The sequence below is a fragment of the Macrosteles quadrilineatus genome, unplaced genomic scaffold, assembly GCF_028750875.1.
Source record: "Macrosteles quadrilineatus isolate MER2022 unplaced genomic scaffold, UCM_ALF_1.0 Scaffold_12__1_contigs__length_5162894, whole genome shotgun sequence".
NCBI classification, from domain to species: domain Eukaryota; kingdom Metazoa; phylum Arthropoda; class Insecta; order Hemiptera; family Cicadellidae; genus Macrosteles; species Macrosteles quadrilineatus.
The window spans coordinates 3,676,930-3,698,468 of NW_026542605.1; the positions used below are offsets into that span (position 1 = coordinate 3,676,930).

At 37.4% G+C, this 21,539-nt stretch overlaps 1 protein-coding gene across 1 annotated transcript; it reads left to right on the forward strand.

Moving 5' to 3' along the window:
* The first annotated feature begins 247 nt into the window (after positions 1-247).
* LOC129004869 (ras-related protein Rab-21-like) lies at positions 248-21,104 on the forward strand. Its single transcript, XM_054433554.1, has 4 exons — positions 248-590; positions 14,853-15,020; positions 17,208-17,326; positions 20,483-21,104. The coding sequence occupies exons 1-4, from the start codon at positions 447-449 to the stop codon at positions 20,718-20,720; spliced, it is 669 nt and encodes a 222-aa protein (XP_054289529.1). The 5' UTR covers positions 248-446; the 3' UTR covers positions 20,721-21,104.
* Positions 21,105-21,539: the final 435 nt, after the last annotated feature.

The following is a 21,539-nucleotide window of genomic DNA, read 5'->3' on the forward strand; positions in this document are numbered from 1 at the left end:
TAAATTAAAAATTAAATCAATTAAGTGCGAATTAATGAGCTGATGCACGCGGATGTCACCTGTCTGCCATGTTATCTTATGGGATGTCTGTCACTGAAAAACACCACTTGCGAGGTTGCCAATTCTACAGGCCGCGGCCGTGGCTAAGCTGACTTCTGTTTTCATTTTTCAACCCAGTTCACTTTACTTCACTCCCACTGTCTTTGACTCTCTCTGGTGAAAGATTCAGTCAGCCAGCACTCAGCAGGTTACGAACGGTTCCCTTCCCTACCCCTACCCTAAGTTGCTAAGAGTTTGATTCCGTGAACAAAATGTAAACACTTAATGTAATTAAATGTTATCTGCTTTGAAGTATGTTGTATAACTTTTAGTTAACTAATCCCATTACTCTAACCTTTCTTCGTAGGTTGAGAATTATTGATATCCTCTAGTTTGAGGAACGCACAATGGCTAATACTCCACCAAATGGAGGAGGAAATAACTATAGTTTCAAGGTAGTGTTATTGGGAGAGGGGTGTGTTGGTAAAACGTCGGTTGTGTTACGATATGTGGAAGACAAATTCAACGAGAGGCATTTAACAACATTACAGGTATTTATTTCCAAAATGTACCTAAACTTAAGTTGAGTTAGGTAACTTAGGTCTAATAGTAAGTTACTTGAGTATGGCAAATAAGTTAGGCCTAACCTTTTAGTTTAGCTACCTTCTTCATTATGTAATCAATGTCAGTATCAATGTAAGGTTAAACCATAAGAACAAGATGGTTACTATTGCTGAAGACCCTAACCTAACCTTTTAGTTTAGCTACCTTCTTCATTATGTAATCAATGTCAGTATCAATGTAAGGTTAAACCATAAGAACAAGATGGTTACTATTGCTGAAGACCATAATGAAGAGACAATTCTCGGCATATTTAGAAAGCAACCATAGTCCTATTCTCAATGCTCTGCTCTCGGCATAGCTTTAGGAGTGGCCCATCAACATCCTCTTCTCTCTTGAATCTTGTCAATGCTAACTTATTAAAGATGCTTTCGGAGATAACAAGTTGGTGTTTTGAGACTTGCGACCTGAGCAAGGCCTATGATGTAGTTTCACATGACATTCTGTAGGCCAAGCTTAAGAAGTACAGTATCGGAGGCACAGTGTTGAACACCTTGAGTAGCTACTTGGCAGATTAGTGTCGCTAAACGAACCTCTTCAAGAGTGCAGATTATCCCCCACGGGGTGCCCCAAGGATCGGTGGTCGGACCTGACCTCTAAGTTCAGCATAATAAACAACGATCTACACATAAATAGACAACCTTTATTGTTCCCTGACTATACCCCAGCTTGAACAATAGGGAAAGGAGCATTGAGTAATTGAGGGCAGAAGGAGACAACATGCTAGAACAGTACAATGCTGTGAAGCTGCTAGGTTTTTAGATTGACACTAGATTCTTGGCTGGAATCTGGATCAGGCCTAGAGCCCTTGAATGTTATTAAACTAACGAAAAGGGCTAGGTGCATGTTTACTAGCGCTACCATAGACTAACCAACACAAGTAGACTTCTCATCCCATTTTAAATTTTGAAGCACGTTTTTCGTGTCTAGTTCATGTACCGTATGGTGACACTGGGCGCTAGTATCGACGCAATTTTGTTTCTATTATTTTAGGGTTAATTTCTTGATTTGTGCTTTACTGTTTGGTTATATAACTAGGGGACAAGTTGTTGTTTATGATTAGATTGTATTAGCCTATTTGGTTAAACAAGGTTTTAAATGACTGTAATAACGGGAAACAAATTGTAAACAAAACATGACCTCTACATAAACCGTACAGAACTAACACTAAAATTGTCTTCAGCTGTTCCATAAGGTTGAGTAATCTACTAAGGGAGTATATTCTATCTATGGCGCTACTCAGCAACAAAAACAATTTCATTCATCTCAAAAAAATTTCTCAAAGTGCACTGAGCAGCAGCCTAAAAAATACTATGTATCTTACCCAGATAGTAATCATAAAAAATGCTCAAACTCTATATATGGTACAGTCTAACCTTGATATAACGAACCTCGATTTAACGAATTCCTTGATATAACAAATTTTTTTAAATACCCTAGAACTCTCCATAAGACACAATGTATATTTTACCTCTACATAACGAACAAACTGGAACAACGACCTTGATTTAAAGAATTTTTCACGGTCCCGGCTAAAATAAGACACCTCAATGTAACGAATTTATCATTGTCAGAAACTCTACATAGCGAATTTAACCTCTACTTAACGAATTGTCTACGTTTCTCCCTCGATACAACGAACCCCCCCCCACCATTATTGTTTTTGAAAAATCAGTTTCTTTATCAAATGAAATGGAAAGGTGACGTCAATGATTGCGCTAACATTCGTCTGCTCCGTTTTAAGGTACGTTTTGCTTGGAGCGACAGGTGTGACGGTCGCGCAGCGACTGTCGCCGAGCGGCTGTCGCGGGACACTGATCTTAGGGATTTTGCATAGTCCTGTTTTGCTTGGAGCTACTGTCGCTAGAGCCGCGAGCTGCAGTCGCTGGGTACTGCTCCAATACCAGTCAGGAGTGACAGTCGCTTAGCGACATTTACATTTCTGATTGTTTATATAGTGAATAACATTTTGACAAGATCGACGACCTTTTATTTTCGCTATATGGCGTCGTCGGCTACCCGGACAACGCCTAGGATTAAGTTAAATTTTAGTGGTGAGGAAATTGGTAGTGGCAAAATACCCTGCGCTTTATGATTTAAAACATATCTCCTACAAAGAATAAAGGTAACGTCTGGTTGGCAATAGCTGGTTAAGTCGGGAGATCAGGTTAGTTTAATATTATGTTATTGTATTACAAGTTATTTTAATATAGGCTAGGTATTTTTTCATCTACAATACAATCAACAAAATATAATTTTCACTCTGTGAGGAGGTTGTTTATAACACTGATTTCCAATTCAAGTTATGCTTGTGTAGCCTACTGCAATTTATGGAGAAATTGAGTAATTTTATTACATTTTGGCTTGTGACATGGCAGTTTTGCAATGTTTCTCATAACAAATAACTAGGCCTATAAATAATACTTTATTGTTAAGTTTTACCTGTTTTACTAAGTGAATTTATCGAATTTATTTAGTGACTTTATACTTAGTGTGCACTTTTGAGGTTAGGTGCACTGGCGGTACCACGTCTCGTGACGCCAGGAAAAATAAGTTGTCGCTCTAAGCAAAACAGTCTACCACCCCGCGCGACAGTCGCTGAGCGACTGTCACACCTGTCGCTTCAAGCAAAACGTACCTTTTACACATCCCTGTCTGCTATCGTCGCTGCGCGCTTTGTTACAGCTGAGAACTGATTTCATTCACTAAGGACTGATGACGACGTAATTTTTAGTAAAATGTGATTGGGTGATAAGTAAATATGGTGAATTGTACAATTTTTGGATGAAGAGAAACCTAAGAAAGAAAAAGAATAGAAGAACAAAGCAAACAGAAAGAATAGCAACATTGTTATCTTAACATTCCTTTTACAAGTGTTTTTATTATATTTAAGTTGGCTATAATTATAGACTTTTATAACGACTTATCTAATATTTTTATTATTTTAAATACGATTTTTTGAAACTAAGGCAACATCAATGCTACAGTTGATGATTATTACAGTATTGACATTCCTCTGTTGTGATTTAAATCAGTACTGTATTGTAAGTAGCCTACCGGCATATCACGAGCAGTAGCTTACAAAACTCTTACTGTTTTGTTTTGTTCTTTGTGGTTCATTGCTATACAATACAGTGTTTGGCTAGGTTTTAGGTGGGTTAGAGTAAGCTGTGATTTTAAACTTACAGTTTGTAACCTGTACCAAGGTCAATGACTAGAAATGTCATGATTGTGCAATATTAAAGATCCATTCCCTTTATTACCCCGGACAATCGACGTTCTACTTTACAATGTAAACACTGTACATTGTAAAGTATTGTAGCCTATACTACTTTAATTTTGTTTTAATAAGGTCCAATCCCGACCTATATTGACTGATCCTGGTTCTGAACCTTGACTTAGCGAAATTCCTGCAAACCTAACCTCAATATAACGAACCTCGTTTTAACGAAATCCTTGATATAACGAATATTCAGTTCGGTCCCTTCAGATTCGTTATACCGAGGTTGGACTGTACTACAAAAAAGTTCAGGCCAGAGCCATTTTAATGCTCTTGGATTGTGACATTAATTAATTCGGCTTATATTTCTCTTAAACAACGGATTATTCATCTGCAGAATAAGTTCATTGTGCTCAAATCGTGTCACAGAAACCTTACCCAAAATAATACTAGGCTAATATATCTAATAATAATAATATATCTTGACAGATGATTTTCAGTGGCCTATTACGAACCCCGTGTTCCACTTAACTTGCTCTTAAGTGAGATTTTTGAAATTTACACTGCACTTTGACTGTAAAAACTTGGCACTAAGAGAATGCTAATTACCATTTAAGTTAGGCAGCTGCTGTCATAGGGAAGGTCATTTTTCCTTTGAACTAGATCTCATCATCCTTTATAAGATTCGTTGATTAACAACAATGTAAGCCTCGCTATTCACATAACAGACAGTAGGCCTATATTTTGCTTTTTTGGAAATGCAGCATTGCTTAGTCATTTGCATTATTTTTTGCCAATGAAGCCACACAAACATATTAACGATTAACAGTTCAAGAATAAAAGCCTGGTTCACTACAAGTATATTCCACTACCGGTACACCTAACATTCCAAAGAGAGATTATTGAACAATTTTTGTAATTGAAAAGGCTGAGACAATTGACATCCACATGTCATGCAATTCCAGATTTAACAGTAACCCAGCGACCAATTTATCAAAATTATGCTAGAGGGTTATTCATTTGCACAGATGTATGGTATGATGACCGACGTGACGAAGGAAAAAATAAAACTTACACAGCTTTAGGGTGGGCCTCCGTTTGAATTAAGAACCTGCCTTCTCAACTAACAGATTTTTTTCTTAAAAAAAGCATAGATTTAATCTGCATAACACTGATGAAATCGTGGAAGTGTTTACCACAAAAGATCCACTAAATACGATTTTGATACTATTTAAAGGTTCCTCCAAAAGGATTCTTCATATAATTCCTCCAAAAGAAGAGAAAACAGTTAACATAGTAACAATAACTCCTATGATGTACTGTGGTACTGTACATAAGAAATAGGCCTACCTATATTATTCATCGAATGACCAACCATATTTTGTAACTAACACAATAGAAATTATAGTTTTTACACTTATTTATTAGGTACTCATTAAACAATGCTAAATAGCCAAATATTTTATAATTTCATTCTATTTATCGCAGTTAAGCGGTGTTTACACTACCGTATTACCACGTCCATAACAGGCATGGAATGGACAGCCGTACGCAAATGCCTTGGCGCCACGGTACCGTCCCACGGCCACAAGCAGAAGTGTAGTGTAAACAGTTTTCTGGTAGAAGCGTATTCATTAAAGGCGTGTTCATTTTTATTAACGGGTGCGTTATGGATTGTGTCAACAGATTAATTAGTGAAGGTTGTACTACAATGACTGTTATTTTAGCTAAAGAAATAGCACGGCATTTAAGTGTTATTAAAAGAAAGAAGCCAAGCTGTAGCTTTCAATATTTATATATAAAATAAACAAGGTTCACTTTGATACAGTTCAAGCATTCGAATTGTTTGACCTTCCGTTAATTTTAAAGATTGCTTTGTTTTCACCGTTTCAATTGATTCTACTTGTGTTAATGTTATGGATATTTTTGTTTTCGCCATGGTACTTAAAAACTAAGACGACAACCACTGACTTTAAAGAACAATAGTTAAAACTTGTAGTTAAAGAACAATAGTTAAAACTCGTAGTACAGTACACACAACGACGAGACGGAAGACAATGACTCCTCACCACGTCTAGCCACGCCTGCAACTGGCGTAGCAACCAAACACGGTTTGGTTAGTCCTAAAGGGCGTGGGGAACAGGCGTATTGGGTTGCCACGTCTGTTGCTCCCACGTCTTCACTGTTTACACGAGGGAGAAATTTCTCACCTACACGCCTGATTTTAGCCGTGGCCCCACGACAGTGTAAACACCGCTTTAGATAGACAATAGACAAAATCTTTATTGAAATATTCCTAGAGAACATTCATGCGTCAGGTACATAAAATGTACAGTATGTACGTAAACTATTACAGTAATTTGCAATTACAATTAGAATTTTTTTCTTCTTTTTCTTCTTTTTTTTATGGTAGCTTATTGTTTAAGAATTCATCCTCAGAGTAGAACGGCCGGTCCAAAAGCCATGTTGTCAGGTGCTTCTTGAGCAGATTGGGTTGTTCTCTCTTGAGGTACTCTGGTAGGTTGTTAAAGTACAGAGCACCTTTGTAGGATGGTTTCTTCTCGTACAGACTCAGATGGTGTTGTGGGAGGGAAAAATTGGCGGCATGTCGTGTGTTGTGCTGGTGTATGTCTCTGTGTCTTGGCTGGGCTGTTTTAGTGGTGTGGATAATGACTTCTCTTATGTAGAGTGAAATTGATGTGAGAATTTTAAGGTTCTTGAAGGCTTCTCGGCAACTGTCTCTGTAGTTCAGGTCGGCAAGGCATCTAATTGCTCTTTTTTGCTTTAGGAGTACTCTTTCCAGGTTGCCTTTTGATGTTCCACCCCAAGTCGCAATGCCATATCTGAGGTGAGACTCAAATAGAGCAAAATATGCAACTTTGGCTACTTCTGGGCTGCAAGCTTGCTTGATCCTACGTACAACGTAGAGACTTGAACTTAGCTTTTTGCAGAGCTGGTCTATGTGGGGTTTCCATGATAGCTTGGAGTCAATTATGATGCCTAGGTATTTTGTGGTATTTTGTGTTTGTAGTCCCGGTATTGTAATGTCTGTGTTGTTGCGTTTGGTGGTGAAAGTCATTTGAACGGTTTTGCTTTCGTTTAGAACTAGGTCGTTGGAGGTACAGTATTGCTTTGTTCTCTGGAGTTGTGTGTTGGTTTTCTCTTCCAGATTTTCCATTGTTTTGTCCGCAAATGTGAGAACCGTGTCATCTGCGTACATGGTGGTGTGTCCATCTTCCCCAATCCAACTAGGTAGATCATTCGTGAGAAGGAGGAAAAGGACTGGGCCAAGTACTGATCCTTGGGGTACTCCTCTTTGCACGTCTACAGCTTTGGATTGGGCCTTATACTTTGTGTTGTTCTTTATGTAGGCTATTTCCACAAGCTGTTTCCGGTTACTAATGTAGCTTTTAAACCATTCTGCTGCTCTTCCTCTCACGCCTAGTGTTTCCAGCTTGAGTAGAAGAAGTTCGTGGTTTAGGCAGTCGAAAGCTTTACTAAAATCTAGGAAGAGGCTTGTTGAAGTGCTGCCTTCTTCTAGTTGGTCTAGTATGTGCTCCGTCAGTTGTATTAAGGCTGTGGCTGTCGATCTGCCTTTGATAAATCCATGCTGTTGACTATTGAGAAGGTTGTGTTCTTGAAGATGGTGTAGGAGTTGGGCTAGTACTATCTTTTCGATTATTTTTGAAAATGTTGATATTAGGGAGATTGGCCTGTAGCTGTTTCTTTCTATCGTTGGTCCATTTTTGTATTTTGGGTAGACTTTAGCTATTTTTAATTTATCTGGGAATTTTCCTTGTGAGAGTGATTTATTTATGAGGTCTGTCAGGGGTATTACTATTTCATTTTTACAGTTTTTTAGAAGTTTAGCTGATACCTCATCAGTTCCGGATGAATTTTTCATCTTTAGAGATTGAATGGCCTTTTGCACTTCTTCTTGTGTGACCCGTCTGAACTGGAGTGTGTGATGTGTTGCTGGTAAGTGGTCTGTTAAGGCATTGGTTCTAGAGTTATTGTTATTTTGGAGTGTTCGGTCGGCTATTGATGAGAAAAAATCATTAAAACAGTTTGAAACTTCTATTGGGTCGTCTATTGTTTTATTGTTGACTTGAAGATAGATTTGGTTTTCAGTATTTGATCTCGCTTCCCTTTCTCGGTTTATTGTTTGCCACAGTGCTTTAGACTTGTTTTCAGCCTGGTTTATGTGAGCTGTGTTGTTTTCTTTTCGAAGCATTTTCAAATGCTGGTTGTACTCCCTTTTTTTAATAGTTGTTCTGGCTTTGTCTTCCATAAGTCCGGTTGTTTGCTCCTTTTCTAAGGCCTTTATATATTCATTTTTAAGTCTAGCCGATTCTTGATTCCAACACTGTCTCCTTTTATGTTGTTTAACTCTTGACGTTTTAAGAGGGCAGGCGTGGTTTAGTGTTGTCTGGATGATGTTGCTGAAATTGTTGTAGGCTTCATCTACGTCATGAGTTTGTATTATAGTTTCCCAGTCTTGTTCTTGTAGCTGTGTCTTAAAATTATCTATTGTTGTTCTGTTGAAGATTCGTTTATTTTCTTTGATGTTGTTGATGATCGGTTTTCTAGTGATGATTTTTGCGATTTGTGCGGTATGGTCAGATAGTCCTGATGTTATAACTGAGGTTTCTATTTGTTGATTATCAATGTTTGAGCATATCCAGTCTATTGATGTTTCTGAGTCACTTGTAATTCGAGTGGGAGGTAGCCTCAGTCTTGAGATATTGAAGGAGGTTAGGAGTTCTTCAATTTTTTTGTTTTCATTGTCATCAACTAGGTTGTTTACATTGATGTCTCCCATTATTAATATTTGCTTATCCGTAGTGAGCACTGTTTCCAGTTGTTCAGAGAGTATATCGATGGCTTGGTCTAGGTTTGCACTTGGTGGCCTGTATACTCCGAGGACCAGCAGTGGATTCCTGTTTAGCTTCAGTTCAAAGAGCACAGTTTCGCAAATTAGTTCTGTTTCCTCGCTACTTGTGCATATGAGTGATACATGCTTTTCCCAGCCACTTCTTACATAAGCGACCACTCCTCCTTTGACATGGGATTTCCTTGAGAAGCCTCCAATAAGTGAGTAGTTTTCTACCCACGTGTTTTGCAAGTTTTGTTGTGCTACGCCGTGCTCTGTTATTATGATCAGGTCCGGGTCTTCATCTTGGAGGAAGTGTGCTAGTCTATCAGTTTTTTTAGATAACCAATTTATGTTTTGGTGTAGAATTTTAAGTCCTTGTTGGCTATTAGGTGTTTGGAATTTTACTGTACGGAGTGTCGGAGGGGATGTGTTACATCTTTGAGCTGGTTTTTGTGCTTTTCTCTGGGATGAGGGTGTTCTTCTAAAAAATGATGTTGGGAGGTGGGAGTGTTTAGGGGTTCTTGTGTGCAACTTTGGTTTTTGTTAGTTTGTAGTGTGTTTTTATACTTTGGGAGGGGTGGTTCTGCGATTTTCTCAATGTTGATGTGGTATTTGGAAAGTTCCTGGGAGCTAAGCAAGTTTGCTTGTTGTATCCAACGGCCTAGTTTATCATTACTGCTGGGTGTTATGTAAAGGAATGAGTGTGTGTGCCTTGAGATAGCAACGATGCAGTGGTGCTGCGATTCATAAATTTCTTCTCTTTTAGCAGATGTTCGTATAACAGCTATGTTTTCTGCTTGCCGTCCTTGAAATTCATGTATTGTAGATGCGTTGAAACCTAGCTTGTTTAGTTCTCTTTTCTCAGCTTGTTTGAAGACCAAGCATTTGTATTTATTTTTGTTGAGAGTGAGGTTCAGGCTTTCTAGTCCCTGATACTGCTGTGTCGCCAGTTCTTTCTCTGTCTGGTTGGTGGTTTGCATTCCTTGGCTGTAGAATTTTGAGAGGATGGCTGTGGTGCTCTTTGTGCATCTGTATGTGGTGTTTAGTATTTTTGTTGTTGTGGCTATTTCTGTAATGTTGTGGTATTTAACTTCTAGGTTCTCTGCTCTGTTTATATATGGTATTTGGTTCATGTCGCCAATAAGCAATACTTCTTTAGCAGTTGATAAAATGGCTGCAAAGAGTATTTCTCCGGCATGCATCATTAGGGCTTCGTCGATGAAGAGCCTGTTATAGGTGTTTCCTCTCTTAAGATGTTGGGTGGAGTTTATTATGAATGAATGCACGGTTCGGAAGGTGTCATTGCATTTTGCCTGGCTATGGTCTGGGTGGTTGGTTTTGTATCTCTGTCGGAAGTCCATTGCCGCATCTCTTGTAGGAAACAGGATGAGGTCCCCTGTAGCATAGTTGTTGAGTAGGAAAGTTGTTTTCCCACATCCTGGCACACCTTGGACTAAGTTCAGTTTAGTGTTGTATGAGTTTTTAATGTCAATGTGTTTTGTGCTATTATAGAGATGTAGTTCGTTTAGGAGTATTGTCTCGTCTGATACTAAGATGTTTTGATTAATTGCTATGTTGTTTGGAGCAGTTGCATAATTTCCATTACCTTTCCTCAGTAGTTGCACTAGACGTGCTCCATCGAAACCGAATTGGTAAGGTGTTGGGTGTGTTGTTTCTTGTTGGGTGAGGAAGTTTCCAGTGTTCAGGTTTATGATGGCGTATTTGTTTTTGGTTCTATTGCAGAAGTCTTGGAGTTTAGGGTCGTCTTTTTGGAGGCTGCTTATATTGTACTCCTTGTATATGGTGTTAAGGTGGTGTAGCAACATCGATTCTTTTGACTTCCAAAGTTCTCTTTGCTCAAGCATCGCTGCTTGAGCGAAGCTTTCCTCACTGTTGGATGGTAGACATGGAGGTTGATAGGTGTTAATTCCTGTGTACGTTCCCCGAGTTGTTCTCCAAGTACTGTAGTACGAGGTTTTTTCTTTTCCTGGGAATATTTTTGCTATTTTCCTTTGTACCCTGTCTGTAGTGTGGTCAATGAGATCTTCAATAATTTTTTTGTTGTCTTTTGTTTGTGTATAAATCCGGAAACGATGTAGGTAGGCATTACATGAATATTGTAGTAGTATTTGTATTATTTCTCTGATGTGTAGTTTGCTGAGGCTGGCAGTTTCTATGAATTCTTCGAGTCTGATAGAGAAAAGTACTGGGAATTTTATACAATCGTTTGCCAATTCAAGGAACCGGAACAGTTTCCTCTTCCAATTGCCATTTATTCCTGTTGAGCATATGACAATGTGGGTGTTGTCCTCGTTGTCTTGAGCTGTAATAAAGTTGTTAAAGGATAGGTTTCTATTTTGTAGTCTCCTGATTATAGTAGGTCTAGCTTCGGGTGGCAGTGTTTTGTATTCACATGATGTTGGGTGTTGTGTGTCAATAAGGTGGATGCGGCATGTGTGCTGTAGATCCTCATCTGTCATTAATTGTGTGCTTATCAGCGGGGTATCTTCTGGTGGAAATGCAAAAATCTTTTGTCCTTCGAGGCTACGATGGTCTTCCTCTGTAATCATAGATACTCTGCCGCTGTTTGTGTTCACAGATTTACTCCTAATGGATTTCCCTGGATGTGCTCTTGTTTCGGAGGATTCAGCATCTTCATCGTCACTGAGTGGAATAAGAGAGGCTGTTTGGCCCAGGTCCAGTGTGGAATTGATTGTTGTGTTTTCAATCAGTTTTTTTGGCGGGGTTTGTCTGTTTCCCTCTGTATTAGGTGTATTCAGTTTTTTGGGCGGGGTTTGTCTGTTTCCCTCTGTGTTCGGTGTATGCAGTTTTTTTGGCGGGGTTTGTCTGTTTCCCTCTGTATTAAGTGTATTCAGTTTTTTTGGCGGGGTTTGTCTGTTTCCCTCTGTATTAAGTGTATTCAGTTTTTTGGGCGGGGTTTGTCTGATTCCCTCAGTTTCAGTCTGTTTGTGACAGCAGTAGTTTTTGTCTCTTTTGTGTCTTGAGTTCTCTCTTTTTAGTTGCTTTCTATTCAATTTTTCCATATTCCCTTCTAAGGCCTTGATTTTATTTTTTATGTGTAGTAGTTCTGTGTATATCATTGTGTTTGGAGTTGACGGGAATGCATCAGAGATCGTTGTTTGGGTTTCAGAGTCTGTGTATATTGGTCTAGCTGGGTTTCTATCTACGACAGGCTTATTTTGTTCAAGTTCTTTAACTTTGTTTTGGAGTTGTTTGATGTTTGTTTCATATCTAAGGATAGTTTCAGTACTCTCCTTGTCATGTTCCTCGAACATTTTTTCTAGGCCATATCTCATTTGTTTCTCCTTTATCAGTGCTTTATCTAGTTCATCTGTTTTTTTCAATGAGGGAGTTATATTTGAATAGGATGTTTTCCTTTTCAATAATGCATTCCTCTAGTTGCTGTTGGTATATTAAGGAATGGTCTTTGGAGTTTTTCAATTCCTTTATTTCATTTTCTAGAATAATGTACTTGTTTGTCATAGCTACTAAGTTTTGTTTGAGTTCTTTATTCTCCATTAGTAGCGTGCTGCCAACCTCGGATGCTAAAGATAGTGATGTTTCAAGGTCAGCTGTTTCTATGTCACTTAGGTTACTAATCTTTTGCTCTAGTTCGTCTACACTGGGGTTTTGGACTTTGGTGTCTTCGGTACACGAATTACATTTCCAGCTTTGTATCTCTAGGTTCGTAAGCGTTTTCAGTTTTTTATCTGTCCATTTCAGGCATTTGGAGTGATACCATTGATTGCACTCTCCGGTACACAGAATGCCTTTGTGTTTAACCCCTATGTTTAGTCCCTATGTTTTTCCTATGTTTTTTACCTTGGCCTTCTCAAGAGGCAACCAAGTCGACTGCATCTATCTGGACTTCGCTAAGGCGTTCGACAGGGTTAGTCACAAGCTTCTCCTCGCCAAACTTGAAGGCCTAGGCTTTGTTGGACCTCTGCTTCAGTTTATCAGATCCTACCTTCAGGGACGCTCTTTAAAAGTTAGATGTGGGACTGCTTACTCTTACCCCATCCACGTACCATCTGGAGTGCCACAAGGATCTCACCTCGGACCCTTTCTATTCAACTTATTTATAAATGACATTGGCGACACCTTGGATTCTGAGTTCCTTCTGTTCGCGGATGATGCAAAACTTTTCTTAGAGATCTCCAGTGCTCAAGACTTCACTCGTCTTCAGTCATCAATAGATGCAGTGATGAATTGGTGCATTGAAAATTCAATGAGTCTGAACACCTCTAAATGTGTCGTTATGTCCTTTTCTCGCAGTCAGAACACTCATGAGCATGGCTATTTTCTTGGGGACGACCCTCTGCGTAGAGTTTGGAGGTATAAAGATCTTGGCATAATAACTACTCCAACACTTCATCCAGGAGAGCATATCCAACAAATTTGCCACAAATCAAGTTCCACTCTGGGCTTTCTCTTCCGCTTCACTCGAGGACTCTCCATTAATGCCTTGGTGTTGCTTTTTCGTGCACTGGTTCGTCCCATCCTCGAATACAACTCTCCTGTCTGGGCTCCATATCAGACTGGACTCATATCTTCGCTGGAGAGAGTTCAAGTTCGTTTTATTAGGGTCCTTGGCTGCAGAATGGGATATCGCTACCTTGATGCTCCCGTGAATCTCATCAGATCTCAGTTTAATCTATGCTGCTTGGAAGATCGGAGGAAAATTTCGGACGCTCTGTTTCTCATGAAGATTGTAAGTGGAAATATCGACTGCCCTGAGCTTTTGGGAGGAATACCATTCCACGTTCCTGTCCGCACAAGATCCAAGGATACGTTTGAGCGGAGGCACTACAATACTGTATATTTACAGCGAAGCACTATCCCTCGCCTTTTGCGGGTCGGCAACGAGGTCGGCGCAGTGTTGGATTTTCACCGTTCCAGCGTGGTTGCTTTCCGCTCCAATCTGTGTCGCCTCTTCTCTGTAAATAATTTGTAGTTAATGCCTACATCATGTTAACGGCACTGTGTTCAACCTTCGATCAGCTATTTATTTTTGTCACTTTAGTATTTATATCTGTTTTTGTCATGTAAGTCTTGCTTAGAGGATTCCAAACCGTGTATTTATTGTTTTGTTAAGTCTTGTTTTGTTATTGCTTTAAAAAATTTATCATGGTTTCCATCTTCATTGTTGATATGTTTTTCTTGTTCTTGTTATTGTAATTTATTCAGAATAGCCTTTATTTGTTGTTAAATTTGAGTTTGATAGCTACTACTTATTGTACCTCTTGTAAAAATGGTGTTACCGTGGAAATAAATGAATTGAATTGAATTGAATTGAATTGAATATGTTGCATATTCCACATGGATATTTTGACATGATTTATGGTGGTTTCTGATTGTCAATTTTTAGGGGGGTTTAGTTTTTGGTGGTTGTAAAATAAAGATAAATTAGCGTAAGCCTTTAAAAAGCAACCGTTGATTTCGACAGGTTTCACCTAGTTTAAAATAATAGTTAGCGCAACAACGCGCGCTGAGTAACTGCTAGCATAGACTAACCAACACAACTAGACTCCTCATCCCATTGTAAATTTTGAAGCTGGTTTTTTCGTACCTTGTTCATGTACGTCCATACTGATTGATCGCTGGGGTAGACAAAATTTTGTTTCTATTATTTTAGGGTTATTTTCATGATTTGTGCTTTCCTATTTGGTTATATAACTAGGAGACCAGGTATCATTTATGATTCGGCTATATCGTTTTATTTGGTTAAATGAGGTTTTAAATGACTGAGATTACAAAAAACAAATTGTAAACAAAACACGACCTCTACAGTTGGACGTACAGAACTAACAATGAAATTGGCTTCAGCTGTTCCATAAAGATGACAAATCTACTAAGGGAGTATGTTGCAGTCTGCCTACTTTAAAGGAACATGTTATCTCGGAAAAACTGTCGATTGTAATAAAATAATACTAGCCTACTCCATTTTATTTCATGTCAGTAGATGCCTATAGAATATAGGCCCAAGCAGAATATATTAACCTTATTGATAAGTCAAAGACATTGATCAGATTTTGTGTGTTAATAAAGACTTACTGGTTTAAATTTGTTTTTCAGGCATCATTTCTAAATAAAAAGCTGAACCTTTCTGGCAAAAGGGTTAACTTGGCAATATGGGACACAGCTGGGCAAGAGAGGTTTCATGCCCTAGGTCCTATCTACTACCGAATGTCGAATGGTGCTATATTAGTGTATGATATTACTGATGAGGACTCCTTCCAAAAAGTAAGTTACCGTACCTACTGTATTTTTATTGAACCTTTATGAATTAAAATTTTAATGATTTATACTCATTGCTCGATTTGCGGGGACGCGGCGGAACAAGGTACCTCTCTCTTTCTCGAAAGGATTTGGCATAAATAGGTACAAATCACATTAAATAGGTTATACAGTTCTGGCAACTATTTTTTTTCCAAACCAAGCACTGATTATACTGTATTGTTCAAGTTAGTTTGCCTAGGTCTATTCAATGCGTCACCTTGAGAGAATTAACCTTTTTTTATAAATCACTTAGCCTGAGTTGGTTTTAATCACCTAGGCCTAGTTAGAGACAGAGCATGTTACAAAAAATTATTGATATTTAAGATTTTAACTTGGGCCTTAAGTCCTGTGTGTTCTCTAACAACATAGGCTTACTAGTTTTGTTCCAAATATTAATTTGACCTGAAGAACTAGTGACAAAACACAAACTAGCTTACAGGTTAATTAGTGCCTGCATGCCAATAAATATTTATAGTAAAGATAAGATGTATACCTATAAATAAACGTATGTAGCCTATGTATTATAAAAATGTAGGTTACAAGAACTAAACAATCTGCATATTTAAGGCTTGTGAATTAATGATGATTGTAGAGTTGATTTCATTATGTCTGTTATCATGTTAATAATTCATTTAAGCAAATGTGTACGCCTACTGATGAGAAAACCAATAAATCACAGCTTAGAATCACTCGATCAAAAGATTTCTAGGTATTTTGAACAATAGGTAAGAAATCTTTATTTGGTAAAGGTAATAGCTTTGATTATCAACAGTGGGGTATTAAGGGGGGCTGAAGGGGCTGCAGCTCAGGGCGGCAAATTTTAAAAGTATGTTTTTTTAGTTTGAAATTTCAAAAATATATTTAGCTTAGATAAATAAAAAAAACCTTATAACTAGGAAAGTCGAAGGTTGAAAATTATGATCAAACCTTTCCACACTTTACATCCACTAACATCACGCACCAACCAAGCTTCCATCCCTAAAAACAGGCATGCACTCTCATTTGAATCAGTGGATAGCGAAGTGGCGTGATGACTCATTTTCTCGTGAGTTACTGATGCGAGCAATATTAGGTCCGATATCCACTGTTTTGTTGACACGTTTATGATGTCACTGCAGTGATCAGGTGTTTGAAGTGAAGTTTTGAGGTTAGTAAACGACATAAACAGACAGCTGTCATGAAACTATTTAGTACAGAATTGAGAGAAATTGAATAGTATGCGTTTTGAATATTAATACATTTTGTTAAATTTCAGATCATTACTATAACCATTTGATTTCATTCCCACTTCAATAAAATAAAATATAATTTAGGAGTTATCTGTTGTTAAACAATGCTACAAACTAGGCTATGATAATTTAATCATAACTTCATTTTACTCAAAATGTTTTAAAGCAAAACAATTGTTTACTTTCATATCTAAAATTATTCTTGTGGCTTTGGATTAATTACTAATGAGTTAGTATACTCCCTGGTGTGGATTAACATCCACACTAGTGAGTACTACCACTATCCACAGTACTATCCTGATAATTAGACCAATTCGTTAATACCAAGGCAAAAATGTGGTTCGGATTCCACTATAAACTGTAGGTCCCTTAATTTCCATTAGCTGTATAGGCTATTAATTAACAGCTGTGTCTAAGAAATATGTCGGCCTTAGTCACTAACAAGACTACAAGATCGCACCACTCATCCTACACTCATCTCCATTTATACTTGGCTTTACCTACTTTGTATGGTCGCCATTTCATTGTAAAGTATTAAAGTATGGAATTAAAAAATAAGAATAATAATACAGTGATGAGAATAAGATAAGTCAAAAGCTAGTGGGGAGATTCAGCTACTGTATAGGCCTAGTGGTAAAAGACAGGCGAGTTGAGGCAGACGGCACTTATTTAGTCATTTGATGACTGTGATTTGGAGTCGACTTACCCCAAGAAGCATACACGGTTGGAGGGGAGGGTGGGAGCAACCAATTGTGGATAGAAAAGGGGAGCACATCTCCAAATCCGCCTCTGATTATCAAACTTCTGTAAACACTCACAAGATTCTCGGATGCATTGCTTATGTGCACTGCACCATAAATGTTTCAATTGATGCATCAAATATGGTCTGAGGTCTGATATTTACAAAGTATTTATTTTCAAGGTTAAAAACTGGGTGAAGGAGTTGAAGAAGATGCTTGGTAGTGACATTTGTTTGGTGATTGCCGGCAATAAAATTGACTTGGAGAAGCAAAGAACAGTTCCAGTAGCAGATGCTGAAGAGTAAGTAGCCTATTTAATGGGTTTGTCTGGAAAATGTTGATTTAAGCAATTTTTTTAGCACTAATAGCAGTAGGACAATAACCGTATTTATGCTTAACCTTTTCTCTGATTCATCACAATGTTTTCCCTAAACTCAACATCTTGACCTGCTATTTACAGTAAATTTATTTAACGTAACATTTATTTTGAGATGTGTTAGAAAAACTAGGTACAACAACAACAACTAACACTGTTGTGTAGTTTTCAAATAAATTAATACAGTGTTTACTTTTTTCCTCTATCCCAACACCACACCAAAAAGTGAAAAATGTTGTCAGACTAAAATTAACTAAAGCTAAAGCCCCCCCTTGGACCCTGTAAAAATAACTTTAAACATATTTCGTCCTTAAAACACGCAATGATATAAAACAGACATCAATGTAGTTTTTATTAAACTAAATAAGCTATGACAGGAGTAGTATTAAGTTCCACATAGATAAACTTTGTGGGGCAATAGAACAACGAATAAAACAATATCATACAATATCTATGGAAAGTTGTACGCATCATCCAATTTTTACAGCAGTCAGCTGTTGACATGCAGGGCAAAGGCGGGCGGCGAGGACGGGGAAACAGCTGATTTCATGTTCCTAGTTGTCAAATTGTCTGCGAGCTACTAACTTAGACAGGCATCAGCCATCAGTGTTAGCACCACAGTAGCCTATTACCATTGACTATATAAACACTAGTGTTTAAAGTTATCTAGTCAATGCTATTACTGAATTTATGATACTATACATATTGTGACAGATCTATGAAATGGAGGAAAACGTAAGGTTAAAAAACGTGTCTACTTACTTGCATGACATATAACAGGTGAAATGGGAGAGTTTAGGACAATTGGGCGCAGTTCTAGATGTTAAAAATGGCTTTATAAAGTCACCAAACGGCTTTTAGGAGATATGGATTTTTTGTCTACAGTTGGCATATGTTTTGAAATTCATGAATGCAAGTTCGTCATAGTTCAATTTTTTAAATGTCTATTGGCTCGTGACAAAAACAAAATATAACAAATGAAATGGAAGGTTTTTGGACAGTTGGCCACAGGTATAGACATTAATAATGGCTTTAGAAGGTCAGTAAACAGATTTTAGGAACCTACAATATGTTTTGAGATTAATGAATGAAATCGTCATTAGTTTTAAAAATGTCTACTTATTCATGACAAATAAATGGGGAAATGGGAGGTTTAGCACACAGTTCTAGATATTGAAAATGGCTTTTACGCCACACTACACTATTTTGACGAAGTTCCCACGCAAGGATTTAGTCCAGAAAACAGCTGTTTGCCACCAGCTTAATCGAATGGGGTTTCATTGCGTACTACTGTACTGTAATGAGCTTTACCGGACACCAATCAGCTGATTATACTGTATTTGGGTGTCAATGAGTGGTTATAAACTAAAACATAACCTCTCTTAGAGGTTATGACTGGTGATTTTTAGTCCTTTAGTTGGTAATTTATAAGGATTTGTTTGTACAGATTAGTAGTATGTATCGTACGTAACTCGAAATGTGTTTCCCGGACTCGTATGGCAATCCCGTACTCGACTTCGTCTTGCACGTGAACAACCACACTCGTCCGATAAACACTTATTTTCAGGACTAGTAATATACTATAGAAAGTCACCAAACGGCTTTTGGGAGGATATGACCTTAGTCTACATTGTGTTTTAAAATTCATGAATGCAATTGTCATAGTTTAATTTTTTACACCACACTACACTGTTTTAACGAACTTTCCACGCAAGGATTTAGTCCAGAAAACAGCTGTTGTCGCCAGCTTAATCAAATGGGGTTTCATTACTTTACTGAAATTAGTTTTTACTGGACACCAACCAGCTGAGTATACAGTATTTGACAATGAGTGGTTATAAACAAAAACATAACCTCTGTTATGAGTTGTGATTGTTAGTCCTTTAGCGGATTGGAATATATAAGGATTTGTACAAATATGTTATTGTTAAGTTAGCTTAGAGTAGTATGGCGTAAAATATTGTACGTCAGTCGTCCAAAATGTGTTTACCGGACTCATATGGTAATCCTGTAGGCCTACTCGACTTCGTCTTGTACTGGAATGACCACACTCATCCGGTAAACACCTATTTTCAGGACTAGTAAAGTAATATAATATAATATGACTACTTGCTCATGACAAACAACAGGTGAAATGGGGGTTTATGGACAATTGGGCACAGTTTTAGGTGTTAAAAATAGCTTTAGAAAGTCACCAAACGGCTTTCCAAATTTTCCCCGGGGAGGACCCCCAGACACCCCCCAAGCCCCCCTGTAGCCCCTTCCTTGACAAGGTCCTAGAACCACCACTGAATGTACATGCAATATGCAGCAGAAACATATGCATACCTTTTATCCTGAAAGGACAGACTAATCATTTAATAGAAGGTAGTTTAAACAGGACCTGTAACCTTAACCACAGATTCCAATGTTCTCTGCATGCATGTACGCCTTTATGTGCATACACTGACATTTAATTGAGTAAGTGAGATCCCTGATCACTTTACCCAACTCATCCAGCATAGTATCAATTGACTTAAAAACTTACACGATCTACTAAAAAAAGACTACTACTACTAAAATTAACTACTACTTAAAAAAGGTCAAAACAAACACATTTTTTAAAGAAATTAAAATCATTCTTAATTAATCTGGCTCCTCATAGTATAGATGAGTTTTTAAATCAAAAATGAATTGGCTATCCCATTCTAAAATAATTCTCAAATTGTATGGTTAAGTCTTTAAGATTAAGTTGTATAACCAATTTTGTATGCTTTGACACTATTCATGTATGTAAAATGTAGTGAATAAAGATAATTTAAATTTGATTCGATCCAAATGATCAAAAGAATATGTAAGCAATGTAAAAAGTTTGACAACACAAGCTCTTAAGAATAAATCTGCAATCTTTGAAAACTATTGCGAAATTAATATCCTCAACTTTTTGCTCTTGTGAAATATGAATTTACAAAATGAAAATAGTTTTGTTTGAATTGATATTGAATTTATTTACAATTTCAGATATATTCACTATAGGCCTAGTGCTAATTTTTTTGTATTGGGAATGTCAAAATTCAGCTGTTTATGTATCGCTTTTTTTAGATACTCTAAGTCTGTCGGTGCGACTCATTTTCACACGTCAGCAAAGCTGAACAAAGGAATAGAGGAGATGTTTTTGGAACTGAGCAAGCAGATGATGGAGCGAGCGCAGGAGAGTGATGTACAGAAAGCCAACATTCTGGGACGGACGAGCAGCATGCGAAGGAATGTAGTGGTGGTTGAAGATGAACTTGCCGCATCTCAACCAGAAACCAAAACAAGTTGTTGTGGTACAACCTGAGTCAGTAACCAACATGTTCCATCGTAACAGCTACATTTATATTTGAGCTTGCTTTCAATTTGTGATAACTAAAGTATTCTGATTATTCCATTTTTTAAATATAGATTCTACAATTTTTATTTTAAACAAGAAGTTTTTGCCAGAGACACATCATGGTTGTTACGGTTTTTGTAAATAAAAACATAGCAATGCTACTCTCATTAAGGAATTATTTAAATATCAGGGACGGTAACAAATCGAAGTGAACTCAATCAATAACGGTTGAAACAGGATATTTTATTTTTTATCGATTGTGCAATTATTGTTTTTGTAACTTCCTTACTACTATGTCTTATATCATAATTTGTGAGATTTGTAAATATAAGTATAATTTATCAAACTATATTTGGGTTGTCATTTTTTTATGTCCATAATCCTTTTTTTTTTTGTTACCCTAATAAACTTTGATAGAGAGGAAGACCAAGAATAACTTGGAGAAGATCTGTACAGAAAGAGATCGAGGAAGGCAGGCAAGAGCTGTGGTGAAGTGAAGAAGGATGGCTTAGAATCTAGTGCAGTGAAAGAAGTCAAGTTAATGAACTTAGAAAATCTGGATCTGTGAAAATAACATTTTCTGTCAACACTTATCCTGTTATTTTAGATGCTTTTCTCAATCACTGTATTAATTGATTGAAGTTATTTTAAAATCACAGTACTGAACTTGTCAAAGTTTTATAAATCATGGCTCATTTAATTGACGAAATTTGTTATGTTAAGTAGAGAAATTCCCAAACTCTAAACACTAGGAAACTTGTGATCCAATATTAAAAAGAAGGATGT